Source organism: Enhydra lutris, unplaced genomic scaffold (assembly GCF_002288905.1).
Source record: "Enhydra lutris kenyoni isolate GAN:26980312 unplaced genomic scaffold, ASM228890v2 scaffoldscaffold94, whole genome shotgun sequence".
Lineage (NCBI taxonomy): Eukaryota > Metazoa > Chordata > Mammalia > Carnivora > Mustelidae > Enhydra > Enhydra lutris.
This window is the reverse complement of record NW_019154178.1, coordinates 2258677-2285059: the sequence shown is the minus strand read 5'-3', so window position 1 is coordinate 2285059 and position 26383 is coordinate 2258677. Positions and strand designations below refer to the sequence as shown.

At 59.7% G+C, this 26383-nt stretch overlaps 3 protein-coding genes across 8 annotated transcripts; 1 reads left to right on the top strand and 2 right to left on the bottom strand.

Moving 5' to 3' along the window:
• Positions 1-424: 424 nt before the first annotated feature.
• Positions 425-6696, top strand: LOC111138886 (G patch domain-containing protein 4-like). Of its 5 annotated transcripts, none has more exons than XM_022490831.1 (9): positions 426-561; positions 1545-1741; positions 2742-2877; positions 3326-3399; positions 3497-3589; positions 3690-3776; positions 5044-5135; positions 5358-5411; positions 5603-6696. In XM_022490831.1, the coding sequence occupies exons 3-9, from the start codon at positions 2799-2801 to the stop codon at positions 6414-6416; spliced, it is 1293 nt and encodes a 430-aa protein (XP_022346539.1). In that variant the 5' UTR covers positions 426-561; positions 1545-1741; positions 2742-2798; the 3' UTR covers positions 6417-6696. The 5 variants fall into 5 exon arrangements, with proteins under 5 accessions (XP_022346540.1, XP_022346539.1, XP_022346542.1 ...); XM_022490834.1 differs by having other exon boundaries at positions 427-561; positions 5361-5411; XM_022490832.1 differs by lacking the exon at positions 1545-1741 and having other exon boundaries at positions 425-561.
• A 63-nt stretch (positions 6697-6759) lies between these two features.
• On the bottom strand, positions 6760-9229 carry LOC111138888 (NAD(P)H-hydrate epimerase). Of its 2 annotated transcripts, XM_022490836.1 has the most exons (7): positions 9030-9220; positions 8833-8941; positions 8626-8736; positions 8436-8549; positions 7642-7789; positions 7099-7279; positions 6760-6930 (listed from the first exon to the last, which is right to left on the bottom strand). In XM_022490836.1, the coding sequence occupies exons 1-7, from the start codon at positions 9209-9211 to the stop codon at positions 6846-6848; spliced, it is 930 nt and encodes a 309-aa protein (XP_022346544.1). In that variant the 5' UTR covers positions 9212-9220; the 3' UTR covers positions 6760-6845. The 2 variants fall into 2 exon arrangements, with proteins under 2 accessions (XP_022346544.1, XP_022346545.1); XM_022490837.1 differs by lacking the exon at positions 6760-6930 and having other exon boundaries at positions 7025-7279; positions 9030-9229.
• Positions 9230-12896: 3667 nt separating this feature from the next.
• On the bottom strand, positions 12897-17705 carry LOC111138795 (tetratricopeptide repeat protein 24-like). Its single transcript, XM_022490691.1, has 9 exons — positions 17000-17705; positions 16597-16800; positions 16025-16153; positions 15782-15894; positions 15332-15430; positions 14344-14432; positions 14078-14187; positions 13391-13487; positions 12897-12978 (listed from the first exon to the last, which is right to left on the bottom strand). The coding sequence occupies exons 1-9, from the start codon at positions 17703-17705 to the stop codon at positions 12897-12899; spliced, it is 1629 nt and encodes a 542-aa protein (XP_022346399.1).
• Between the last annotated feature and the right edge of the window lie 8678 nt (positions 17706-26383).

Here is a 26383-nt window from a genome sequence, read left to right as displayed (position 1 = left end):
TTCGCATCAACGGTTCCAACCCGGCAGGTGCCCGCAAGGGCCTGGTGAGCCTACTGACACCCGGGACGACTGCCCCGGAGGCTGAGCATTCGCCCCCGCAAGCCGCCCCCGAGGGGCTCCCCGCTCGCCGCCCCACGCCCAGCTCAGGCCGCCCCTGCGCGCCCCGCGCTTCCTTCCCCGTCTCTGGGCGCGGGACTGACGCGGCGTCGCTGCCAAAGCTGTTCTCGGCGTCCCGCGGGCGGGTCAGGACCAGCCCCTCGTCCGCCCCTGGGCTGCAGGCTGGCCGGAAACGGAACACGCCGAACCCCGGAGACGGGCGCGCGCGGGCGCGTTCCTGCGGCAACCGTGCAGGCAAGAGACGCCCGGCAGCCGGCCTCGCGGGCGGTGGCGCCTCTACGGTGTGGGCGGGCGCCTCTACGGTGTGGGCGGGCGCCTCTACGGTGTGGGCGGGCGCCTCTATGGTGTGGGCGGCCTAGAGGGGCCGACCCGCAGCTTCCGGGAAGATGGCGGCGCGCAGGTCGGAGGGCGCACGTGTTCGCGTGGAGGGGGCCCGCGCTGACGGTAAGCGGCGGCCGCCCCTTGGACGGTGGCGGTCGGAGGCCGGGCTCGGGAGTGAAGGCGGGGGCAGGACAGTAGCCCCACCAGGTGGAGCTGCAGCAGGAGAGACGAGAGACCGGGGAGGGGGACCTGTGGAACCGCGGTCCGAAGAGTGGCCCCGGCCGCTTTAACGTGAGAAAACTCGGGTTGACCCGAGAGCAGGTGGTTCCGGACGCGCGCTCGCAGCTTTCGCGACCCTGCGGCGCACAGCCTGGGGCATCGTAGCTTCTGTCCGCAGTGACCGCTGCCGGTCGGTCAAGCCCCCGGGTCGTACCGGCTGAGCGCGTTCACGCCGGCCTTGAGCGCGCGGGGTCGGAGAACGAAGCCAGACGCCGATTCAGGGCGTGCGGTTTCCAGTGACCGCGGCGGTCAGCCGTAGGTCAGGGAGCTCAGAGAGCTCCAAGAGGCCGAGGGGTAATTCACACCAGTTCTGAGATCCTGGATCCTCTACTTGTCAGCTGTTGGGTTTGGGCAAGGAATAAACTGCCCTGCGATTTGTGTGTTTGCAAATGTGGGTAATAACACGTCCTGGTAGGGTCGGTGGGAGGATGAAAAGACGGTCCGTGTAAAGCGGTCAGCAGGCTGGCGTCGAGTAAATGATAGTGTCAGATGTTACTGTTGTTTTTATCAAAATCTGGGAGCTGATGGATCAGAGATGACTTCCGGGAGGAGGCCGGGTTTGGAGGCCGGCCTAAAGGCCCCAGTGTTCGAATTTTACTTTCCTTATAAATTCAAGAGCCATTTCTTCACCCCTGCTTTTCTGTCGGGACTCTTAAGGTGTCAGGTTTTTGGGTAATTGCCCCTCACAGTAGAAACATGGACAGAAATGTACGTCATCCTGAATTTGCCACTCTTCAGGCCCAGAGCTGGTATCCTGACCTGTGCCGAAGGCAGGCGCTTAAGGACTGAGCCACGAAGGCGCCCTATAGTAAATTATCTTTATACAGGTTAACTCTCGGTGAGTCAGCAGTGGTGGCCCTCAGCTCTGTGTGTGCGATAAGCCGGCCTGACCATTCCAGAGGCAGATGAGTGTATAAGCCGGGTAGTGCCGTTGTCCGGCTCCAAACGCAGGAGCACCTGTGCGCCCATAAAGAAATGCTGCTTGTAACTGTGGCGTGGTAGGAAGAGGCCACGTTGGAGGCAGGTAGGCAGCCTGAGGTTGTTTTCCAGCTCCCCTCTCTTAACTAGCTCTGTGACCCAGGCTTTGTTTTCTTTGTAAATTAAAGATATTAGCCACGCACAGGACGATCAGCATTAAACAAGACACAAAAACAATACGTGGAATCAACCTGTTATGCATGAAATGCTCAGTAAGGTCACCCTTCCTCTTTTTTTTTTTTTTTTTTTTTAAGATTTTATTTATTTATTTGAGAGAGACCACAAGTAGGCAGAGAGGCAGGCAGAGAGAAAGGGAAACAGACTCCCCGCTGAGCAGAGAGCCCGATGCGGGGCTGGATCCCAGGACCCCAAGACTAAGACCCGAGCCGAAGGCAGAGGCTTAACTCACTGAGCCACCCAGGGGCCTCAAGGGTACCCTTCCTAAGCTAGACAGTTTCAAAAAGGGTGTTCCAGCAAGATTGAAGACCGGCAGCGAGGAAGAGGTGCAGAGCCCCCACACTTGAGAGTACAGTGAGTGCTGGAGCGTGGCTGTGAGATACGGCTCCGTTCAGTATTCTCATGATTCAGGTTAAAGATCCCTTGTTGCTTTGTTTTTGTGTGGCAGTGAGTTGCAGGAGCTGTCACCACGTGGCGGTAAAGAGCGGGACTCCACGGGCGAGTCGTCTGGCTGAGTTCCTACACATAGTAGCTCTGTGACCCAGAGCAAGTCACGCTTTCTCTTTGTAAAGGAGGGATGATATATTCCCGGATGGAATGTTCCAGAACGCCTCCTGAACTGGGAGAATTAAATGAAATAATCATGTGATGAGCACTCTGTAAACTTAGGTGTTACTAATTAGACCAATCCTGCTTGACTTGTGGACACGCTGATGACCTCTCTGTGGTCAGACGGGGAGCCCCTCCCCCCCAGCAAAGACCAGGTCTCCTTCCTCTGTCTCTGCCCCAAGTTCAGAAAATAATTTTTATGAGAGCAGTCAGGCTGGAGCTGATGGATGATTTGGGCACTTTCTCCTTTTTTCTTGAAGGGCTGATGACGGTGTCTTCTCTGGTGAGGGACTGAGAATCGGGACTCTTGTCTCACCATGAGCGTCACCCCAGAGGTCAAGAGTCATGGGATGAAGTTTGCTGAGAAGCAGCTGCTAAAGCATGGATGGACGCAAGGTCATCCCTGGGGTGCCCCTCCACATCCCCCCCGCCCCCGCTCCCTGCGCGAGCCCAGGGGAGCAGCTTCCTCCTGGGCCATCCATAAGTAGTCCATTCAGCTGGAGGGGGGAAAGCCAGTTTAAAGGGAAATTGCAGAAGAAAATATCTGACTTTTCCAGAAAAGGGATGAGTGGAAGAAATGTGACAGCGGGTCGTGAGAAAGAAGTGTTTGGGAGGACTGTGGGGGAGTAAGGGTCACGGCCTCTATCCTGAAACAATCACGAGGGAGAGACGGGTCGGGGTTAGACAAAGGCAGGGACACTGCATGGAGAGGCGCCAGAAGGAGGGGGACTGGAGGGCGTCCCCCAGTGCTCAGTGTGTGTTGTGACAAGGAGTGGCACGTGTTGATGCCTGTGAGGGCTTGGGGCAGGTGGCACAATAAACCAGGTCACTCACTGTCCTGCAGGCAAAGGCCTGGGCCGGAAGGAGAATGGCATCACCCAGGCCCTCAAGGTGACACTGAAGCAGGACACTCATGGGGTAAGACTGGGCAGGCTGAGGGAGGTCTGTGTGGCTGAGAAGGGGACCCCAGGGACAGAGCAGGGACAGGTCCTTGGAGTTCATACTTCTCTGGCAGGTGGGACATGACCCTGCCAAGGAGTTCACAGACCACTGGTGGAATGAGCTCTTCAACAAGACTGCAGCCAGCTTGGTTGTGGAAACTGGGCAGGTACGGGGTGCTGATCGATGGGCGAGTGGACCGTGAAGGTCTGGGACGTGTGGGGTGCGGGGCACACCCACGTCCCCCACTTACTGATACCTCCCCACAGGATGGAGTACGGCTAAGGCATCTCTCTAAGGAGACCACCCGTTGTAGTCGTCCCAAGCCCAACATGCTGTATCAGAAGTTTGTGAAGGTGCGAGGGGCTTGGGTTAAGAAGGTCCATCCTTTTTCCTTCCCTGGTCTCCCCCAGGGCCTGAACCATTGCTTCACATGCCTAGCCCTCCTTCGCTCTTCTACACCTATCCTAACATCGTCAGACGTCACTTGCTTAGATAGCAGACCCGCAACCAGAATTAGACTTTCAGGTCCCAAGGGCCTGGGGATGGGGCCTGGGTGGTGGGGCACGGGCACCCGCCAGAGCAGGGCGGGAGGGGAGGTCCAGTGCAGAGGACTTAGAAGCCAGAGGAGACCCTACAGGTTATCTGACCCCACCCCATTTCCTCTCACATTCCACGGCCACCTGTTCCGTGCTAGGGCTCTCTGTGTTCTGCAGCGAGCCTTTCCCGTGTCTCCCCATCCCTGTGGCCATCCTCCCCTGCCGGATTGCTGGGACAGCCTCCTACCCAGACCCCCACCCAGTCTCACTGGCCAGCCCAGTCAGTGCACTGCCGCAGCGGCCAGAGCGCTCTCTTAACGCCTTGCACTGGGGCTCTGGTTCGTCCGTGACCGAGGATGACCGTCCCGATGTGTCGGACTGGCTCACCGCGCCCTGCGGTCTTGTCCTGCTCTCACCGTTCTCAGGCCTCTACCCTTGGGACGGGATCGGATTCTTTTGAAGGTACCGCCTCTGCCACCTGCAGGTTTCTGCGGGTGCTTGTCCCACTCACGGCCTTTGGCAGTGCCCTGCTGCCTTTCCCCCTTCACCTGCCCACTTGTGGTGGTCTCCGAGAGCTCACGGAGTTCCCGAAATGTCCCCAAACCCTGAAGTCGGATCGGTACCCCTCCTCCGGCACAGGCAATGCTTGTGTTCTGTCCCCCACCCTCCGCCCCCGTGTAGGCTCCTCTGGGCCTGTTCGGCTCCTGTCCCAGCCCGTTGGCCCGGAGTAGGTTCTCAGTCTTAGTTACGAGCACTGCGGGTAGGCGTGGGGGAGGGCGGTGAGAAGCGCCATGGGATGACATCAGGGGACACCAGGAGGACCCAGTGACCCGGAGCATGCCCCCTCCCTTCTTGTTCTGCTCACTGGTGGCTCCACCGCCCCCCCCGCCCCGGCAGCCCACCTCCTGCCAGGGTGGAGGTACGCTGTGGCTCCCCTCTCTGTGGGTCTCCAGGGAGCTGTGTTGGGGGCTGGCAGGTCGGCACCTGAGGCTGCCTGTTCTGGGTGGGGGGGCTTTCGGGTGGCAAGAGGGGTTGGCAGTGGCGTCGAGTGGGCTTTGTCCGCCCCCACGATCGCTCTTTCTAGACGGCCACACTGACATCAAGTGGGGAGAAGCCAGACAAGGACTTGGAGAGCCACAGTGATGACGACAACCAGGGACCCAAGCCTCCGAAGATGTGAGTGCATTTTAGTGCTGGGGGTGTGTGGGAGGAGAGAAAGGACCAAGTTTCAGGCCTGACTGGGCTTCTCCGGGTGGAACTATGTCGGACTGATCTTTGCTTCCCCGCACCTAGAAAGTGCCAGGTCCCGAACAGGGACTCCGTGTTGACGGGAGGTTTCAGAGGGCAGGAGAGGTCAGGCCTTTGCGCGAGCTGTTTGTGACTCCTGGTCTCCCCCAGCAGTCTGACCGATGAGATGCTGCTCCAGGCCTGTGAAGGGCGCACGGCACACAAGTAAGTAGTGGTCAGCTCCTTGGGGTCCCTTCTTTCCTCCCCATCACAAGCCCTGGGCGGTGGCCTCTTCTGTACACGTCTCACGCCAGGGGAGGGATCCCCCCGCCTCCCCCCACCAGCGTTGCCTGCACCTGCAAGGGCCAGGCCTGTTGACCCCGTACCTCGCTTTGAGTGGACCCCATCTGCTTCAGGGCCGCTCGTCTCGGAATCACAATGAAGGCTAAGCTTGCCCGGCTGGAGGCCCAGGAGCAGGCGTTCCTGGCTCGTCTCAAAGGCCAGGACCCTGGGACCCCTCAACTGCAGTCTGAGAGCAAGCCCCCCCAAAAAAAAAAGAAAAAGAAAAAGAAAGGAGACGCCACAGCAACAGCCAGGAGCGCCGACGAAGAGTGTGGGGGAGATGCCGGCCGGGCGGACTGGAGGAGCAGGAAGAAGACAAGACGGAAGCTGGCGGCAGTGGTGGCAGAGGAGCCGGAGGGAGTGGCGGTGGGGAGTGCGGACAGGGGGGCCGCAGGAGCGAGTGCACCCGGAGAGGAGGAGAGCAGGGAACGAGCCGATGAGCGCCACAGGAAGAGAAAGAGGAGGCAGCACCGCACAGAGGAGACGGGGGTCCCAGATGGAGCGGCCCAAGGTCAGGAGGCTGAGGCCAGCGCCGGGACAGAGCAGGCAGAGAGTGGCACGTGCGCCGGGCTGCGGCGCAGACACAAGAGACGGCGGCGGCCGGAGGAGGGGGATGTGAACGCAGAGGACGTGGTGGAGGGGGCCGCTGTGGACGGTGGGGCCCAGGGAGCAGCCGGCAGAGCGCACGGTGAGGGGAAGAGCAGGAAAAGCAAGAAGAGAAGACCGCGGCGCCAGGAGGAGGAGGAGGAGGATGTAAGGGATAAAGGGGATGACGAGGGTGGCGGGACTCGGGAGGCCGGGAGCAGCCCAGGCGAGAGGCGGCAGCAGGGCCAGGCTGCGGTCAGCGCTGACCGGAGAGTGAGAGAGCAGCAGCAGAAGAGGATGTGAAGGTCAGGTCAGTGTGGGGCTCCACGAACTCCCTTCGAGGAGCTGGGGACTCAGACCGGAGTTGACGGTCTCCTGCGCCCTCCCAAGGAGGAAGCAGACCACTGAACTCCAGCTGCTCAGAGCCGGGTGTGGGCAGCGTCACCTGAAGCTTCTAACCCGGAGGGCGAGAGCTCGGGCTGTGGGAAGGGGCCTGTGGACGGCCTGCCGGGGGGACATGGTAGCTGCAGACGCAGCCCACAGGCCGCCGGCCCCCCAGACTAGAGTAAATGACTGAGCGCCAGCCTGTGTGTGCTTCCTGCTTCTCCACTCCCAGCCTGGGAACCTCTGAACACAGCTCAGGGGTTCCTTGGACGTCTCCAAAGAAATTCCTAGTGTTCACCTCCCATCATCTCGCCACCCTGCTAAGTGGAAGGGGAAAGCCCAGAGAACTCACTTGGGAGCTTTCTCAGCCTCTGAAAGTCCGTGTTTGTTGCACCCAAACACCCCAGCTGCCTCCCTGGAGCCGGTTCTGACCCTGTGGAGAGGTGGCCCCGTGTCTGCCAGGTCACTCTCTGGCTCCCGCCGCCTGTCACCCATTACTGCCAGGAAGGATCCCCGGATTCCACGGCTTTGGAGAGGGCCACAAAGTCTTTATTGGGAGGAACAGCCGCCCAGCCCCCCTCACTGCAGACGGTAGACGCACTCGGTGTCGGGGTAGGGCGGCAGATTCAGCTGGTACTTCTTTTCCAGAGCAGGTGGCACAAAGCGACCCCCCAGGTAGTGGTAGCGCCCAGTGAACTGGGTGGCTGACTTTTTGGGTGCTGTCAGGGAGATGAGCAAGTCTGGCTGGATCCCTCCGGAGTTCCCCTTCTCCACGTCCCATCCTGAGAAGAGGATGGTATTCAGGGAAAGAGAACGAGATCTGTTCCTCTTCGTGCCCTGCTCTACCCCTGTCCTGAAGGCCCCTGTGTCCCCACTTGAGGAACCTTCGTTGAGTCCTTGAAGCTCCGTGGACCCCTGGGCTTTGGTCTCTTGGATCCAACACATATGGGCAGTAGTCCTTAGCTCTGCTCCCTGGCCCTTTTGTGGAATCCACAAAGCTGTGTTCTGCTCCTCCAGACGCAGCTTTAAGCTTGGTCTGAGCCTTGGGTCAAGAACGAGGACGCCCAGATGCCTGTCTCAGGACAGGGCAGGGTCCCAGCCCCGATCCCTACCCCCCGGTCCCCAGCTTCCTTGGACCCAGCACCTGAGGGGATGTCAATGCTCGCGATGGGCACCGTGAGCCCATTCAGGACACTCAGGATGCTGCGGAACGGCTCCCGGACATCGCCTTTGAAGCTGAAGCCAAAGATGGCGTCCACGACCAGCTCGTACAGTTCGTCGATCAGCCTGGGCTGTGGGGGGCAGGAAGGGGAGCACGTCACAGCCCGCAGCTGCACAGGGGGCCCTTGGGAGACAGCTGTGCCTTCATGCACCATTCACAGAGGCACAAATAGGTCACCGATATAAAGGCATTCTCAGGCCTAGACTTCAGCACAAGCTGGTCATTGATGAGGCCAAGCTGAGCCCAGACAGATCTGTTCTGAGGGCCTGCCGGACCCTGGGGTGGTACAGGGTTTGACGGCCTGAGTCCAGGAGTCAGGACAAGCCACTTGCCTTCTCTGCACCATCCCAGTCCCCCGCTGTTGAATGTGTTAAACTTAAAAACAAAGTTCTCACTTCCACCCTGGTCTGTAGACTAAAGAAAGGGTTTAGGATGAGGCAGTTTACTGCTTATGAGTCCTGACCTCCGCGGGAAAGCGCTGACCGTGGAAGTGAAGGGAGAGGGGCTTCGGGGAAGGCGGCAGGAGGGCACTGATGGAGCACGTCCACTGGCAGGGGCTCCCCTACTCAAACCGCCCAGATCGGCGCCCCCGCCCCCGCCTGCACGGAGTCCACCCTCCAGAGAGATCAGCGAGCGAGCTCGGCCTGGGAACAGGAGGAGGAGCAGGACACCGGCGGTGGCTGGGGAACGGGAGGACCCCCACTGGAGCCACCTACCTCCGGGGGCATTTCACCAAGGAAAGGGATTTCCATTTTCTGACACTGGGTCACCAGCGCTGTGAAGAGCGGCTTGTTCGGCCTTTTGGGGTAATAAATGGTTGGCTGGTAGCCCTGGAGGAAAGGAGAAGGGTCGTCCGAGCCCGGGTCCCGGAAGCCCCGCCGCCCCGGTCCTCGCCCACACACTCACGAAGAGCTTGAGGTGCCGCGCGCAGACCAGACCGTCTCCTCCGTTATTCCCGGGCCCGCAGATGACCAGGACGGCGGGGGGGCTCCGGGACATGGACTTGGGGGGATAGGCCTGGAGGCGGGGTCAGAGGGCAGTCAGGGGCGCTGGGCGGCCCCGCGCCAGCCCGGCCCGCTGTCCCCGCCCCTCGGCGGTGCCCAGGCCGCTGACCTTGGCGATGGCCGTGGCGCAGCTCAGCCCGGCCAGCTCCATTAGTTGGTCCACGCTGAACTGGTACTCGTTGAACAGCTCCTCGTCCACCGCCTGGGCCTCCTCCTGGCTGCGGACACCCCGAGCCTCAGTCCCGGCGCCCCGCGCGGCCCGTCCCCGCTCCTGCCCCCCAGCGAGCCCGCCCCGGCCTCGCCTACCTCAGGTACTTCACCGCCGGGCTCGCCATGTCCGCAGGCTCCCCGGGGCCGCCCGAGCGCGGCCGCCGCGTCCCCCACCACGTGGGCCCCGCACGGCAGGCGCCGGCCTGGCCCGGGACGCGCCGCAGATGGGAGCCGGCGGCCAGCAGCCCGAGCCCCAACAGCGCCCGCAGCGCGGACATGGAGCTCGCCCGGCGCATGTGCGGCGCCGGCTCCGCCCTCGGAGGCGGGGCCGCGGGTTCGCTCCCCCTCCCCCCGCGGACGCGGGGCCGCGCATTCCGGGGGGCGGAGCCGCCCTGCGGGCAAAGTGTATAGTAATGGGTCCTCGGGCGCCGGTGGCGGTGCGGGCAGCCCGGGGTCCTTCCCTGGCACTGCCCGGCTGAGTGGACGGGGCCTCCCTGGTGTCCGCGTCCCGTGAGCTCCCACTTCGACGGTGCGGGCGCTCACAAGGCCGGCCCGGAGCTCGGGTCCTCGCCGTCGAGGCCGGTCCCTGCTAGAGGGACAAGCGCGGGTGGGAAGGGAGCCGGGCTTCATTCAGGAAGCGGGCGACCTGGGAACGGGGTGGACCGCACCCCAGGGCCAGCCTTCAATCCGAGCGATCCTGGAGCGTTTTGAAGGGGAGAGCGCCAGAAACGGGGGCTCGGTGCGGGAGAAGCCGGTGCCCGGGCGGTGAATCGTTCGTAAACAGAACCCCGAGCAGGCCTAGTGTTCCCCAGAGCCCCTTCGCGCCTCAGGGAAAGGGGGTGTCCTGCTGCAGACCAAGGGCCTTAGGTCGGCAAGCAAGGACTGCAGAGGCTTGAAAGTTAACCCCAAGGCCCTGTGGACTGCTGTTTGCGGTGTAGTTTGGGACCCCTGTCCCAACCACATTAGCTGCCCCTGCCCACCTCTGCTTACTAGCATAGCGCGCTGCGTTTCCCTGATACTTACTCAGCGTTTGCCCCCTTTACCAAGGTAGATGATACTTATGGTGGGGCACCTGGCCGGCTCCGTGGGAGGAACATGCCCGCCGGTGATCTCCAGGTCATGAGGGTGTAAAGATTACTTTTATTTATTTTCGTTAAAGATTTTACTTTTAAGTAATCTCTACACCCAACATGGGGCTTGAAATCATGACCCTGAGATCAAGAGTCATAGGGTCTTCTGACTGAGCCATCCAGGGGCCTCCTGAAGATTCATCTCTAAAACACAGTGCGAGGCGTGTTTTTTGAGCATGTGCCCCGTGCTAACACGAATCAGCTCATTTTATCCTTGTGGCAGCCCTGTTACCATCCCCATTTTCCAGACTGAGAAAACTAAGCTCCAAGATGTTGACTGACATGCCCAATGATACAGTGACAGCTGTCCACGGAGCGAGGGTCCAAGCAGCTTGAGCTAGTCTGAACTCTGAAGCATTATCTTGTAGGGTGTGGCCTTCCACGCGTGAGGAAATAGGTAGAGCGCTGTCGCTGCTGACTTCATTCCGACGCGATGTAGGAATAAAACAGGGACACGCACATACCCCACCACATGCTCAGAATTTATAAGACAGCCACTGGAGGGCTGTCCCGAGGAAGGAGGAGCTGAAGACCTACTCCATCTTACCGCTGCCTTTCAGACTTCCAGAGTTTTCTTTGGGAAATGCCTTTAAAAGCAGTTAGGAAGGACACAGTGATCACAGCCCTGCTGAGTTCCAGATGCTTACCTATTTCATCCTGTCAATCCTATGACCTGGCTTTATCCTCACATTATAGCACAGAGAAGTCAAGTAATTTTCCAAAGACCACACAGCTGGGGGTTTCTGGGTGCCTCAGTCGTTGGGCGTCTGCCTTCCACTCAGGTCATGGTCCCAGGGTCCTGGGATCAAGCCCTGCATCGGGCTCCGGCTGGAAGCCTGCTTCTTCTTCTCCCTCTTACCCCGCTTGTGTTACCTCTCTTGCTGTCTCTCTCTCTCTCTCTCTCTCTCTCTCTGTGCCAAATAAATAAATAAAATCTTAAAAAAAAAAAAAGAACATATAGCTATTAAATGGTAGAGCTAATGACGGTTGATACAGCATTGGCCTGACCCAGTGTCAGTATTCCCGTGGGGCAGGTGCTGCTACCTGTCCCCCAAAATCCATTCTCTTCTCTTCCTTTGGCAGCAGAACCCCTGAGTTGGGTCTGGCCGCGGGGCTGCCCAGCTGAACACTACATTTCCCACTCTCCCTTGCAGCAGTGATGCATGTACGTGCGACTACATGCTGACCAATGACGTCTGAGCAGAGGGGAGGTGTGGCGGCCAGGTCCTCCCTTTGGCGGGGAGGCGGGGAGGCGGGGAGGCGGGGCTTATTTTCCCGCACTTCCTCTTTCCCTCCTGCCGGCTGGGAACAAGGGCTCTGCAGCCACCGAGCAGCCATTTTAGACGGGGGCAGGGGAAACCGGTGTGGGGACCACGGGGCGTCCTGCGGACTCCCCAAGCTCCGCGAACCGGGGCTGCTTTCATGGGAGAGGAACAAATTTGTCTCTGCCTCTGTTTAAAGGCAGCGTACGTCGGGCTTTGTTAACAGGAGGTGGACCTGCATCCCGCACAAGACATCTTGAATGCCTGACGAGGTGCCAAGGAAGGTGGGCCGCCGTGTCCCCAGCCGCCTGTTCCATGCGTGGCACAGGCTAGGTCCCCTGCAGGTGTTTAACGGCTCCTCAGACGCTCAGGGTGAAGTACTTCACAGTGTATAGAGGCGCTCTTCCCTGACACGAGCGAGAATGGGTTATTTTATTTCCATTTAAAAACGCATCCGTCTGCCGTCTGTCGGAGTGCGGCCGGCGTCTTCTCCTGGAGCCCGGACTGGAGCTCTGCGTCCCTCCTGTATCAACCTCATTAGGGGTCACCTGCACTTTCCAGGCTGCTTCCTGGAGGTGGAACAGTTAATAGCGTGTTTGAGGCAATCGGAGTGCAAAATTCACGTAGATTTTTACTATTTTACCCCAAAGTGTGATCATCGTCTTGCTCACATCTAATTCAACAGTAGTTTTTGAATTGACTCACGTTAATCAAGACTTCCAAGGATTCAGCTTCGTTTTCATACAAACAGGGCTTGTTTTCACACTTGTTCATCAGTTTGTGTGACGTTTAATTGAATCATGGTTACAAGAACACGGCAGTCGGCGTCAGCACATTCGGCACCAACACAATCAGCCCCCCGCAGGCCCTAGCGCAAACGGGGTGGCAAGCCGCACGCCATTCTACGAGGTGCTCACCGGCCGGGTTTGAATCCTGGCTTCCCCGCTTCTCAGTTGTGTGGCCGGGAGGACACCCATGTTCTCCTCATCTGTGAAAGGGGGTCGTCGCTGTGAGGACTGCGGGAGAAAACCCTTGGGAAGGGCTCAGAGCAGGGTGTGGTGGGCGCTGAGTGACCCACACACTTTCCAAAATGTGGTGGCCGCTGACAGCAGCGTCCGGCACGCCTCAGGGACTGTGTCCCCAGCGCGTGACTTTCATGGAGGCGGTACAGTCCATCTGTGGGCTAAGATGAGTCCTCTGTAGCATTTAGTCCCCATTTCCACTTCAAGAAGGTGGAGGTCTGGAGCGAGTCCATGACTGCAAAGCCTCCTGACCAAGATGTCACAGCTTTTAGAGCGGCGAGGCCTCAGCAGTCATGAGGTCTGGATCCAGAAGGAAAAGGGGGAAATTCACGGTCCATTTTCCCTTTTTCTTTTGCCCATTGAGCCCCAAACTCCCAACAAGGAACAAACAGAACACCTCAGTGCCCAGACTGCAAAGGCCCTGTTCAGCCGACAGAGGTGCCCTCTTGGCGGTGGTGTTCCCTTGTGTGTCCGTAGGGCACTGGACAGCGGGGAAGAGCCTTGGTCCCAGAAACCACAGAGGCCACACTCAGGGCCCGCAGAGTGGGGTCACATGATCACACAGAAGCCAGACTCCGTGGGTCTCCTCTGACGGCTTCTGCTGGGGGCTTCCCTGGGCCAGCCCGACCACCTGCGGGAGGCAGGGCGGGGCTTGCCAGTGGGGTGCTGGAGAGAGGGCAAAGGGCCTCCCGCCCTGGCGGCAGCTCCCGGCCCTCGCCTCCCTCCGCTGCTAGGCTCCAGGGCAGGAGGGGGAGGTTTGAGCGCACACCCCCACCCCTGACCCTGTTCAGCTCAGCAGGATTGTCCCTTTCTGGGGGGACTCCAGTCCGGCTGTGCAGGAGACAGGGAACACCCCAGGCTCTAGAGCTGGATGAGTGTTGTTCCCATGGTTCAAGGCCAAAGACAAAGTCCCCCAATCACTGGACCACATCTTCCCCAGTTTGACCAGTGATCATGTTCTGTTAAAACCATCCAAAGTCGCATCCTTTCACACTCCTTTTATCCATTCTTCAGGCCTCCTCCCCTTCCCCACAGGGACCTACCTATTGGCTTGGGGGCCACTGGGTACCAGAATGCCAGGGTGCTCCTTTTGGAGGGGGCCTCGGCCTCCAAGCAGGAGATGGGCCCCGGTTCCTGGACCTGGATGGAGAGGGACAGCCACATTTATCACTTGCCTCTCTGGACCAAGAATCACATGGTGGGAAGAGAAAGCTTTGGGAGAAGAGCAGGGAGGTGGGGGCGGGATGCGCGCCCTGGTCACGGACAAGGAGGGTGCAGCAGAGCCTGCCTCTGTACAGGACAGGTGTCCGGTGACAACTCACTGCTGTCTGGAGGACACGCTACAAACAAAACAGGGAATTCCACTCGGAATAGCATGTAGCCAGGGACGCTGCCCGCAGAGGCTGGAGCCTCTGGGGGAAGCTGGTAAACAGGGAGCTGGACAAGATCAGCACCCGGTACCTGACACGTAGCAGGCTTGCAGTAACACCTGTGCTCTAAGATCCACAGTTCTAGAGGCTAGGAAAGCCGCGGAAGCCAGGGGGAGAGATGACTGCGGAAGGGGAAGCTGGACAGGGTCCTGAGACATGAACGGGACAGGAGCGGGATGGGGAGGGCTGGACGGCCTCAATGGCAGAAGGCCGGGGGCCCTCGGGGAACCGGAGGGGTTGGGACCACGCTCCCATTTTCGGGGAGGAGACGCACAGCCGGGCGGGCCTGCTCCCACTCACGCTCCAGGCTCTGCGCCCAAGACACCACGGGGACATCATCGGGAAGCGGCTGGTCCTCTGTCTCCTCCTGGCTCTCCATGCACTCTTCTTCTTCCCACCCTCTCGAAGACCTGGAGGGGTGGGGAGCAGAGGGGAGAGCGGCACCAGGCCAGCCTCTCCTCCCTGGGGTGCCTGCAGACCCCAAACCCCCACCCAGCGGCCGCATGCCTCCAGCGCACCACCCCTCTCCCCCACCAACCCTGGAGCCCCAGCCTTGCCCCACTCACCTGTGTGGCGCTTCTGCCCCACCCCTTCCCGCCCTGGCTGGGGGCCCTGCTGCCACCCCTGGAGCCTGGGTCCTCCCTGGCGCCGAAGTCTGGGAATGGTGGGGAGCAAAGGGAACTGGCTAGGGGTGTATCTGCGAGTGTGTGTTCTCTGCACACACCACGGCCCCCCAGAGACACAGACGTGCTACAGACAGCCTGGGGCGCGCCACCCATCTGAGAGTGGAAATCCGTGGTGGGGTCTCGGCTAGTGACTCTCAAGGTAGAATCAGGCTCCCCATTATCACGCCTGCCCAGAGCCTGGCCTCCACCCCCACCCTGCCTGGAGCCTCCGGAGGCAAAGTCCCAGAAGGCTGGCGGCCACCAGTCCTCTGCCCCGAACCAGACTAATTTCATTTTGCTCGAAAATTATAAATACAGTGTCCTGGTCTTTAAGAGAAGACATAAAACTCCATTAAACACATAGAATAAATACCGAAGTATAACTTTAATTCTTGGAGGGGAGTTGGTTGCCTGAGAGCATCTCAGCAGAGACAGGGTTGGGGGGAGCCGGAGAGGGAGGAGGCGGTGAGACCTGCAGGGACCCGCGCGCAGCCCCGCCTCCGGGGACAGGCCCCTCCCTGGAGCACTGCCCCACCCTGTGGCATTTTGGAGAACTGCAGCCAGGGACTTGCTTTCCACCCGCTCTGGGTAGGGCCTGGCATCCTTGATGGCACCTGACGCTCAGCTGCTGGGTCAGTTACCACTCAGCCAGAGACGGGGCACAGCCCAGCGCTGGGAGATACGCCAGAATTCTCCGCCGACTTCCCCACCCCCGGTGTCCTCGGGAAAGTGACCCGTGTCCCCTCTCCAGGCTCCCCTCCCCCACCCCCGGGCGGATGAACACCCAGGGTCCGGGCAGCATCCCTGATGGGGTCAGCTCTGCCTGCCACCACCTCCTTCTCAGGGTGGCCTCTCCCCATCCCCAGGTCCCTGTCCAGGGTCACCTCACCAGCATGTACGTTGGGACAAGCCCAGCCTGCGCCAGGTTCATCCTCATGACATCGGCCAGCTTGGCCACCAGCCGGTCCCGCACAGAGTCTGGCTCCTTCTGGAGAGAGGGTGGATAATGGGGGAATGGGGAGGGTCTGGGCTATGCGGTCCTCTGTGGATTGGGGAGGCAAGAAACTGGAGAGGGCGGAGGGAGGGGGGCTCTGTCTTCCTTTCTCTTCTACCCCATCCCCACGCCCTTGCCCGGATCTTGCTACTGCCCGCCTGGAACTGTGAAGGGACAGGATCTTCCTCACAGCAGAGTCCCCGGACCTAGCACACAGTGTGCCCGTTGTGCGTTTGGTGAGTGGTTGGAGAGATGGCAAGGAGAGGACAGAACGCGGGACGGTCAGCAGACGAGGCTTGCTGGAGGCGTAGAGGAAGAGCCGGGTTCTGGGAGGGGTGGTCTCACCTGACTCCGGGCCAGCGCTTCCTTATAGTAGCGCAAGGCCTGGTCGTGCTGCCCCAGTCTGGCTGCCGCGGCCCCCAGCCCCTCGCAGGCCTGCCACTGCCCCTTTATGTCCCCTGGGGAAGACAGCCCGGAGGTCCTCTCTTGGGTCCCCGCAGCACTGACCCTCCCTTCCAGAAGTACTCACCACCAGCCCCCGGGACCCCTGGCCTGGCCCCCTTGGCAAGCCACCTGCTAAGCCCTCACCGGTGTCCCGGGCGGCCTGGAGGGCATGCAGGTAGCTGTCTCGGGCGGCTCCATGGTCCCCCAGCTGGCTCAGGGCGAACGCCAGGCTGCCGAAGCTTCGTCCCTGCTCCCGCCGTTGCCCCACCGAGCCTGACAACAGAGCCAGTCCCGTCCTAAGAGGGGACCTTGACTGCTGAGACGTCGGCCAGCAACCCCAGCAGGCACCCAGGAGTCAAGGCGCTCAGCCCCAGCACCCCTCCCCAAGGCACCACAGGGATCGCAGCTCTCCATAGCCAGCCTCTCCTCAGGCCTGAGTTTTGGCCAGAAGGCATCTCCACCTGCCCGCCCCCCCAGGAGACCTCCTCTCCCAGCTGGGGCTATGCCCTCTGCCCACTGCTGTCTTCCCAACCCCAGGCCTTGGCCTCTGAGCCCTCATCCCCCATCCTGTCCACCTGCCCCATCTCCTGCACCACCAGCCCTCCCCTGGTTCTGGACATTCCAGCCCCCTACCTCGCCCTAAAGGTCTGTCCACCTTGAGCCCCAGCTGGAGCCCCGCTGAGTCCCTATCCCCTTCCCCAGGCCCAGGTACCCACCATGCAGGTCAGCAGCCTTCTGGTGAAAGTCCCGAGCTTCCTGATAGTTGCCGAGGGCACTTTGGGCAGCCCCGAGGTTTCTCAGCACTGTGGCCTCCTCTCCTGGCCCCTGACACAGGGGCAGGGCCCGCAGGAAGGCCTCTGCTGCTAGCGGGAACAGTTGGAGCTGGGAGTAGCTCAGGCCGAGGTCAACATAGAGCTGCCCTGGAGGGCATGGCCAGGGTCACAGGTAGCCAGGCCAGTTGCTGCTGATGCTGCCTCGGTACGGCCCCTGTGCCCTTCTTCCGGGGTCCTTCGCCCTTTCCCCGGCCCCCAGAGAAGCCTCTGCCAGCACCCCACCTCTCAGAGCATCACTTGGTCTGAACGTCCCCAGACCCACACCTCCTCTGCCCGAAGGCCTCACCCAGCAGGCTGCTCTCAGGGCTCCTCTCTGCAAACCTCCGGCTCTCCTCCAGCACCTGCACCACTTCGACCACCGCGTGCTGGCCGCTGTCCAGCATGCACCCCGCCGCTGCCCCCGCGGCCAGGGCTGCAGCCTGGGACTGCCCAGCTTGGGCATAGGCCTGGCTAGCCTCCTGCAGACACTGGGCTGCGAGCTCAGGCTGTCCCAGGGCCCGGTAGCAGGCTCCCATTTTTGCCTGGGCTTGTCCCTGGTCGCCGAGTGGCCGGTAGTGGCCCAGGGCCCTGCGGTACCAGGCCAAAGCTCGAGGCAGCTTGCCCAGGGCCTCGTAGGCCAAAGCCACGTTGAAACACTGGTCTCCATGACCTCTGCCCTGTGCCTTCTCTGCAGGCTGGGCTCGCAGCAGCAGCTCCAGGCCTGTGGCTGGGTCCCCAGTCTCCACATAGGCGGCCCCCAGGTTGAAGGCACAGGCCCGGAAAACAGGGGTGTCCCGAGTTTGTGGGGTTTCAGAGGCCAGGACAAAGGCCCTCTGGAAGCAGGTCAAGGCTTCATGGTTCCGGCCAGCCAGTAGGGCTCCGTGGCCAGCCCTGGTGAGGGCTTGGATTCTGGCCTCGTGCTGCGGCCACTCTCTCTTCTTCTTCTTCTTCTTGGAGCTCGAGGGTTCAGGCTCAGGCCCTCGGGGCGCAGCCTCAGGGTTGGAGAAAGACATGGTGCTGACAGTGGGGAGCAGAAGGGTCAGTATGTTACTCTTGGCTTCCTCCAAAGCAGGATCCCTCCAGGGTGATTCAGCCCTACTCCCGCCCTACTATCACCTCAGGGTTTCAAGGCCTTCTCTCTGTCATTGTACTTTGCCTCAGTGATCCTCCCGGGGCCCTATCAAGCCTTCCTCCAATGTCCCAACTCATTCTTAGTCCTTCGGGACTAAGTAACAGTGCCCTCCAGAAAGCCTCCCCCCCTCGACCGTCTGGGTCCTTCTGGACTCCCAGAGCACCTAGGCCTGTGTCCTTCACGGCGTCGATCATGCCGGGTTAAAGTTGTTGACTTTCTTGTCGGTCTCTCCTGCTAGATCAGGGGAGATCTGAAGGGGCCGGCACCGACCACGTTCACGGACCGAGATGGACACAACGATGCGAGCGCACCTTACACCACTGAGCTGTGCACTGGGAACCCGCTTAAAAAGGGAAAAGCCATGTAACGTACGTGTTACGTACACATCCCCACGCCCACACAATCCTCACTGAGGGAGCGAGGGAGTAGACAGCAGAACGTGCAGGGCCTCTGCCCGTCGCCTCCTTCCTGCTGTTCCTCCCCAGACACCTGGCCACTCACAAGGACGGGTGCTCCTGCTGCCTGATCCCAAGGTGTAGATCAAGCCAGCCATCGGTGAGCTCCTGCTGCATACTCGGGGAGCGCCTGCGGCATACAGGCAGCCACCGGGCACCAAGGACACGGAGCTGAACGGGCTAGTGAGTTGGCAAGGAGGCAGCTTGGCGGGCAGAACGCTGTCTCTCCCTTCACTGCCCACGCCCAATCTCAGGGGACCTCTTCTCCGTGGCCGGCTAGTCCTGGTCCCCCAGCACCCTGCGGTGGCTTCAAATATGCTTTTCCCCACCAGGATCTCACCTCTCCCCTGGAAAGGCAAAGAAAGCCTTTTCCTGAGCTCTCCTCCCAGGAGCTAGAGAGAGGCGTGGCAAAGACTCAGACCTGGGCTCTCAGCCCCTCTCCTTTCCTTTGTCCTTCCCCCTCTTTTTTAAGAGAGGCAGGCAGAGGTGATCCTCCTTTTAAAGAAATTCTCCATGACCAAGAACACCTAGGAATCTTGCCTTCAAGGCCCTCATCCGTGGGGTGTCCCTAGCTACCCCCTACCAGGCCTTGGGGCCCCAGCCACGGGATGCCTTACCTCCCTCGATTTCTCTGCGGCTGGCCTTCTGGAATGGTCCCTCTGGCTTGGGTTACCTGGCCAAGCTCTGAGCTCAGAGCCCTGGGGTTACCAGACAACCAGGTACCGCCCTCCACCCCTGGGAATGTTTTGATGGACAGCTCAGGCGCCCTATCTTAGTGCTGCACCACTGACAGCGGTCAGGGTCAGGCACGGTTACCTGCATTCCATTGCCCTTCCTGTCCCCCTCACCCCTGAACACACCCCTCACGTCCCTCCCTGCAAGCAAGGACTCAAAGCGTGCTGGCTTGTTACCAGTTATGACCTCAGGGATGCTCTGTCCCGTACTGTCACTCTCTGGAGGAGGGGACCGGGCTCAGGAAGCAGGTGGGACCACCCCGAGGTCACAGAGCAGTGGTGGAGCTGGGATCAGACCCCGGAGTCTCTGATTCTGGGCTAATCAGCCTCGGGTTCTTTCCAGTGCACTGTGATTGCAAGCTTTAATGAGGCCTGGACTGCTCTAGAAGTGAACCCTTCCACACGCACACAGACACGTGCGCTGGGACATTTCACAATTGGGAGTGGGGTTAAAGTTGATGGTCAGAAAGGGCCTGGAGATCGGAAGAGTCTCTTTGCTTTCCCAGTCCTTCTCCCAGCTCCGCTGATCTGCAACCTCCATGTTCTGCTTAATGAGAGGACAGCGGGCCCCAGGACGACAGGTGCCTGCGGGGCTAACCCGAGCAGAGTGGCCTGCAGCAGAAAGAAAACATCCTCATTTCCTGGCGGAGAGGTCTCTTTTAAGTAAAGAGGCCTTTGCCAGAAACAAAATTACCAGGAAGCCACTGGGCCCCCCTGCACTGGGCAGCCTTTGCTGAGGACCTGCGTGGTGCTGGGTGCCACATATGCGACCCACGGCCAAAGCAGGCTTTCTCGGCTGCCACCGCTCCTGCCTACAGGCTGGCCTCCAGGATGCCACCAGAGCCTGCCCAGGGCCAGACAGGCAGCTCAGGCCGTGGCCACTCAGCAGGCTGCCCTTAAGGAGAAAAGCTTGGGGAGGGGGCAGGGACTGAAACTACACTTGCCAAGTTCCGCTGACCTCTCCATGTCCTAGGGACCCTTTCTGAATCACCTGTTTGTTTGGTTTCCACTTTAGGTGACGTATCCTTGCAACTGTCTCCTCACTTGGCCTCCAGGCTCCACTGTGTCCTGGATCCTTCTCTTCCCTGTTCTCCTTTGCTGCCCCTGTCCACCCTTGAATGCAAACAGACCCCACCCATCTGCCCTTTATGTAGACACTTCCATGAATGCTCCATTCAGTCCTCTGACTTTCCTACTAATGATAAGCCCGTCATTTCTAGAATTAGATTCTAGACTCGGCTTGCCCATGTGGAATTCCTGTTTCCCCCCATCTACCCATCCCCGGTTCCCGCCATCAGCTGGAACCATGGGAGGCATCCTTGACCCCCTCAGGAGGCATCCTTGACCCCGTACTTGGTCCTACTGGTTCGACCTCTGAGCCCTCTCCCCATACAATAAACACTCAGTGCGCGTCATTGCTGCGTGTGGTCCCTAATGCCGGTATGCAAGAAAGACTCTCCTTTGGCCCTGTTTCCGGCCCCTGTTGCACTGGGATGGTGGAGACAACGTGAGTCAGCTGGGTTGGCCCCCTCCTATCTCCCACGGTGGAGGCCAAGTTGGAGGGAATATGAGATGTTAAGACTTGAGAGGGAAGGCCCGTTAGGTCCTTAACCGTCTCCTTACAATCCACTTGGGCCCTCAGACCAAGTGGAAGAGGGAGTAACTCATCCGGGCACTTCCTTTCTGGCTGGGTCAGGGGTTTCTGTACATAAGGGTCTCATTACACCACTGTTCCCTGTGAGGGTCCAGCTGCCCAGGTCCTTCCCGGAAAGCAGGAGTGGGACCTCTATCAGCAGGAGTCTAGGTTCTCACCGCTTCCCTGCGTGGAGAGCAAAGGAGACCGGTTCTGGTCTCAGGGAACACCCACTTTCCCCACATCTCCCACCGTTTTGTCTCAACTCTGAGTCTCCTCTGCTCCTCTGAAGGTTTGGATATTTTCTGTTTTCTGCCCCTTCAAATCTCTCACTTGGGGCTAGGAGCCTAGGCTGCCTTGCCGCCTGACTGGGCATTGGTGGGTGGGTGGGAGGGCAAAACGGAAGCTGCCAGACAGGGGACGCCGACTAGACGATGTGGCAAAAAGCTGTCATGATTCTGTTTACTAGTTCAGACCTCACTGTCTCTCGTCTGCACCGCAGCTGCCCGCTCTCAGGTGCCCTCTGCCCCAGCTTCACCCTGCTCCGAGCTCCTGCTGCAGAATCTTTACAACATGCAAACCTGACCCTGACCTGTGTGTACAGTGTTCTTTGGCTCCTGGCTGTTCCCCGGCGCCATCCCGACGCCTCCGCCTGCTGCCGGCCACTGCAGCCGTGCTGGCCCCTCCAGGCTCTCTTCCTCCCTCTTCCTCTGTACAACCACACTCACTTGTCATTTCCCGAACTCCCTCCGCGCTCCTGCAGGTGCTGTTTCACTGACTGAGATGCCTCTCTCCTGCGGGCTGATGAATTCTTGCTCCCTTTCCAACCCAGATCAGCTGCCACCTCCACTAGGAAGTCTTCCTGTCCTTCACTGCCCTTAACCTCATTACCGCAGTGACCTCATCCCTCTGAATATCCCCGATCTCTAATGTGGTTGACTCTATGTCCATCACTCAGTCCAGAACAGCAGCTTTAGGGCATGAATTATACTGACTTTTTAAAAGATTGTATTGTTGTTGTTTTTTAAAGGTTTTATTCATTTATTTGACAGAGATCACAAGTAGGCAAAGAGGCAGGGGGGGGGTGGTGGTGGTGAAGCAGGCTCCCCGCTGAAACTATGACCCGAGCAGAAGGCAGTGGCTTAGCCCACGGAGCCACCCAGGCGCCCCTAAAAATTGTGTAGTTTTTTTTAAAGCACCCTCTGCAGCCGCCGAGGGGCTCGAACCTACGACCCCCAGGTCAGGAGCGGCGCGCTCTACCTACTGACCCAGCCACGTGCCCCCAGTTCGGCTGCTTTATCTCCGCATCCACACTTTCAGTTCTGTCCAAGGTGGCCTGCAAATTAACAGGAGCCAAGAAGGCTAGAGGAGGCGGAGCGGGGTTCAGGGGAGCATGAGGGGGAAACGACGGAGGCAAGGGCAGCCGAGGAGCCCTACAGGAACCGCCGCGGCCCACCGCTGGGCAGAGCCGAGCGCGGACCAGGTTGCCCCTGGTGCCACCTCCTCCGCACCCGGCGGCGCTTCTGCGCCTGCACCTCCCGGAACTACAAATCCCAGCGGCCCCCGCGGCTCGGGCCGGAAGTGCTGTCCAGCTGCGACGACGGGGAGGGCGGTGGCCCTGCGGCGGGAGATTCAAACTTGGAAGGAGGAGGAACATGGAGCGGCGGAGAGCGGGCGCGGGCCCCGCGCTGTGTGAGTGCAGAGCCGGCCGAGGAGGGCGGCGGGCCTGCGCTCGGGCGGGCTCGGGTGGAGGCGGGAGCGGCGAGACGCCCAGACGCCGCCGCGCTTCAGGGCTTCCAGGGTTTTCTCCGGCGTCCCCGAGTTCTGGGTCTGGGCGACGGGGGTGGCCTGGGCGGCCCCACCAGAAGGCAGCAGTGACAGGCGGCAGGCGTGCTGGCCGAGCGCCACCGGCGACGGGACGCCCAGAGAGCTCGGCTTCGCGGGTGCCGAGACCGTGCGGAGACCGCGGGGGTCGGCCGGGGGGCTCTTAAGGGCTCGCTCCTCGGCCGTGTCCCGCGGCTTCAGCTCCAGGGGTCGGGCCGGGGCCCCTGACACGCGTTTGCAACAGCACCGCTTCTCCGCTGCCCCGGGGGATCAGGCGGTGGCCCGCGGGCCGCATTTGCAAAAGCACCGCAGTCCAGAGGGACTGGGGTCAGGGGTCGGCGGCCGAGAGGCTGCTGTCTGACCTCCGCGCCAAAGGCAACATCTCATTTTTCCAGCCCTCCCCCTCTGGGGCCAGCGGGGTCCAGAAAACTAAGGCCGCGCCCTGGAAAACTAAGGCCAGTGTTCAGGATCTGTTGAAGCAGAGCTAGTTCTGGACCCCAGAAGCCGGACTGATGGTTTTCACGACTGTGTGTGTGTGTGTGTGTGTGCGCGCGCAAAGCTCTGCGCATCTCACACAGCCCTCGGCTCATGACTCTGGATGACGGCATCTACTCACCCGTTTATTTTCCGTGCTTAGCAACCAGCGACGTTCCTTGTACACACCCTGAAGGAACTGATGGGTTTCCTACAGTGGGCGGGTGCTGTCGGGTCTGACCTAGACGGGTGTGTGTGTGTGCGTGCGTGTGTGTTAACGTGCTTAACTGCCGGTTCCAGTAAGCCCTGCCCCTCGTCCAGGTCACGTTGCACGGTATGCAGTGTAAGGTGAAGAGCCGGACTGACTTCGAGTGTTGGGTCCAAGACAGAGTTGTCTCTCATCAAGTCCTCTGTGTTTGCTTCTTGTGTGTGTACAGAGTTCTCTCGGCCTGCCTGATTTTTTAAAAAAAGATTTATTTATTAGAGAGAGAGCACGGGGCAGAGGCAGAGGGAGAAGCAGGCTCCCCCCTGAGCAGGGAGACCAATTTGGGGCTGGATCCCAGGTCCCGGGGATCATGACCTGAGAGAAAGCAGATGCTTAAGGACTGAGCCATCCAGGGACCCACGTTTTTCTTTTCTAATGCTAATTCGTGTTTCCTGAGAATAAAGACCCACCAGCCCGGGGCCTGCCCAGGGCCTGACAGAGAGAAGGTAGCACGGGAATGACTGGTTGTTGAGGGATGAGTCCCAGTTGGTCCTCCTAACCCAGCCTCTGGGAGGGGCCTGAGAAGGATGGCACAGGTCCAGGTCTTGGAGAACTCAGAGGCTGTTAGGGATGAAATAAGTGGCTGTGTCCCCAGCCATGGAGGAGTCTGGACATCCGTGCGGGAGCCCTGAGGGAAGGGCTTGGAATAGGCTGGAAGGAGGAGTCAGGAGATGGCTGGAGGGAAGGAGCAGGGAGCACCTCTGCCACAGGGGGTGCTGACCAGGGCAGCTTTATGAGATGGGGGCCGAAGATCGGAGCCAGGGGTGTCAGGAAGAGGGGGACGCACGCGGGTGCTTCGGGTCTCGGGGCAGAGTTGCCCAAGAAAGTCTGTTGAGAAGCAGCTTCAGTGCCACGGCCCTTTGTCTAACACTCCTCTCCTCGACCTTGTCCCCCTTCCCTCCTCAGACGAACGCCTCACGGCCGAGGAGATGGATGAGCAGAGGCGACAGAATGTTGCCTATCAGTACCTGTGCCGGCTGGAGGAAGCCAAGCGGTGAGCCAAGGGACTGCCCCCTTCTGGTCCCCCGTTTCCCACCCTGTTCACTCCAGGCACCTACCCTCTAGCAGATGCAAAAGGCCTGGGGTCCAGTCTTCTCTTTGAAGACTTTATTTTGTTAGCGCGGATTCGGGTTCAAAATTAAGAGGAAAGTCGAGATTCCCCAGGTACCCCCGGCCCCCACAAGTACCCAGCCTCCCCTGTCAACATCTGCAGGCAGGGCGCCCCTGTTACTACTGATGAGCTCACCCGGACACGGAGCCTCCCAAAGTCTGTGGTTGACCTTGGGGATCACTCTGCCCTCAAAATCCTCCGTGCTCTGCCTCTTTGTCCCCCCATCCCACCCCCTGGCAAGCACTCCTTTCTTCTCTTGTTTCCTTGGTTTCTCCATGGTTGGAATCATACAGTACGAGCCTTTTCAGACTGACTTCTTTCACTTAGCCGTACGCATTCAAGGTTCCTCCGTGTCTCTCAGGGCTTGACAGCTCGTTCTGTTTTAGCGCTGACCGGCCTTCCGTAGTCTGGATGGACCTCAGTTTTCTAGTCCGTCACCTACAGAAGGACGTCTTGGCTGCCTTCCAGTTGGGTGCTTGTGAACGAAGCCTCCACTCACGGTGGCACGCTGGTGTTTATGGGCCGCGCGTTGTAAGTCCTGTGGGTGAATACCAAGGAGCACCATTGCCGGATCACGGGGTGGGAGTGTGTCTCGTTTTGTAAGAAATCACGAAACCTCTAGAGTGGCTGCAGCATCTCAGCGGTCCTGGTCCTGCTCGTCCTCATCAGCATCCCACATGGTCAGGGCCCCAGATTTTGGCCATTCTGATAGGTGCGTGGTGGAGTCTCATTGCTTTCGTTTCCATTTCCCCGATGGCACGTTCTCCCCCACCCGCTGGTGGGGGGATCTTTCCAGACGCTCGGTTCCCATCCCTGCATCTTCCTCGGCGTGTGTCTGTCGGTGGGCGTCTGTGGCCCGTATTCTGATCAGTTGTTTGTTCATGTGTGAGTGTGTGTTTCTGTGAGCTCTGAGCCTGACATGGGGCTCGAACTCATGACCCCAAGATCAAGAGTCACATGCTTCACCCACTGAGTCAGCCAGGCACCCTGTTCTCTGTGTACTTCTTTTTTTTTTTTCTTTAAGATTTTATTTATTTGACAGACAGAGATCACAAGTGGGCAGAGAGGCAGGCAGAGAGAGAGGGGGGATGCACGCTCCCCGCTGAGCAGAGAGCCCAATGCGGGGCTCTCTCCCAGGACCCTGAGATCATGACTTGAGACAAAGGCAGAGGCTTAACCCACTGAGCATCACCCAGGTGCTCCTCTTTGTATATTTCAGATATTAGTGTTTTTAATTTTTTTTTTTTTTAAGATTTCATGTATTTATTTGACAGAGAGACAGCGAGAGAGGGAACACAAACGGGGAGTGGGAGAGGGAGAACCATGCTTCCTGCTGAGCAGGGAGCCCATTGCGGGGCTCGATCCCAGGACCCTGGGATCACCACCTGATCCGAAGGCCAGACGCTTAATGACTGAGCCACCCAGGCTCCCAGATACTGGTCTTTTATTAGATATGTATTTTGCCAATATTTTCTTCCCATGTCTTCCCATTCTCTTTTCTAAAGAAGTTTTTCATTTCATTTCATCTATTTATTTATTTTTAAGATTTTATTTACTTGAGAGAGAGCAAGAGAGCACACGAGCAAGGTAGGGGAGGGGCAGAGGGAGAAGAAGTAGCCTCCCACTGAGCAGAGATCCCAAGGATGTGGGGCTCGATCCCAGGACCCCAAGATCACAACCCGAGCTGAAGGCAGACATGTAACTGACTGAGCTAGTCTGGTGCCCCAGTTTCTCATTTTAATTAAGTCCAGCTTATCAATTATTTCTTTCAAAGATTGTATCTTTGGCGTTATGTCTAAAAAGTCATTGCCTGGGGTGGGGGTGGGCGGGGAGTCATCGCCGGGGCACCCGGCTGGCTCAGTCTGTAGAGTACGCAACTCTTGATCTTGGGGTCACGAGTTCAAGTCCCACGTTGGGGATAGACGTTACTAAAATAAAAATTTTTTAAAAAGTCATGGCCGGGGCGCCTGGGTGGCTCAGTGGGTTAAGCTGCTGCCTTCGGCTCGGGTCATGATCTCAGGGTCCTGGGATCGAGCCCCGCATCGGGCTCTCTGCTCGGCAGG

Coding starts and splice junctions, on each gene's coding strand:
- LOC111138886 (XM_022490832.1), top strand. CDS start 2,799: ATGAGCGTCACCCCAGAGGTCAAGAGTCATGGGATGAAGTTTGCTGAG. Junction 2,878..3,325: donor AAAGCATGGATGGACGCAAG/GTCATCCCTGGG, acceptor ACTGTCCTGCAG/GCAAAGGCCTGGGCCGGAAG. Junction 3,777..5,043: donor TGTATCAGAAGTTTGTGAAG/GTGCGAGGGGCT, acceptor CGCTCTTTCTAG/ACGGCCACACTGACATCAAG.
- LOC111138795 (XM_022490691.1), bottom strand. CDS start 17,705: ATGTCTTTCTCCAACCCTGAGGCTGCGCCCCGAGGGCCTGAGCCTGAA. Junction 15,895..16,024: donor CCAGGCCGCCCGGGACACCG/GTGAGGGCTTAG, acceptor TGTCTTCCCCAG/GGGACATAAAGGGGCAGTGG. Junction 14,188..14,343: donor GGGGCAGAAGCGCCACACAG/GTGAGTGGGGCA, acceptor CCACCCCTCCAG/GTCTTCGAGAGGGTGGGAAG.
- LOC111138888 (XM_022490836.1), bottom strand. CDS start 9,211: ATGTCCGCGCTGCGGGCGCTGTTGGGGCTCGGGCTGCTGGCCGCCGGC. Junction 8,942..9,029: donor CCGGCGGTGAAGTACCTGAG/GTAGGCGAGGCC, acceptor GGGTGTCCGCAG/CCAGGAGGAGGCCCAGGCGG. Junction 6,931..7,098: donor CCGCCCTACCCCGACACCGA/GTGCGTCTACCG, acceptor ACCTCTCCACAG/GGTCAGAACCGGCTCCAGGG.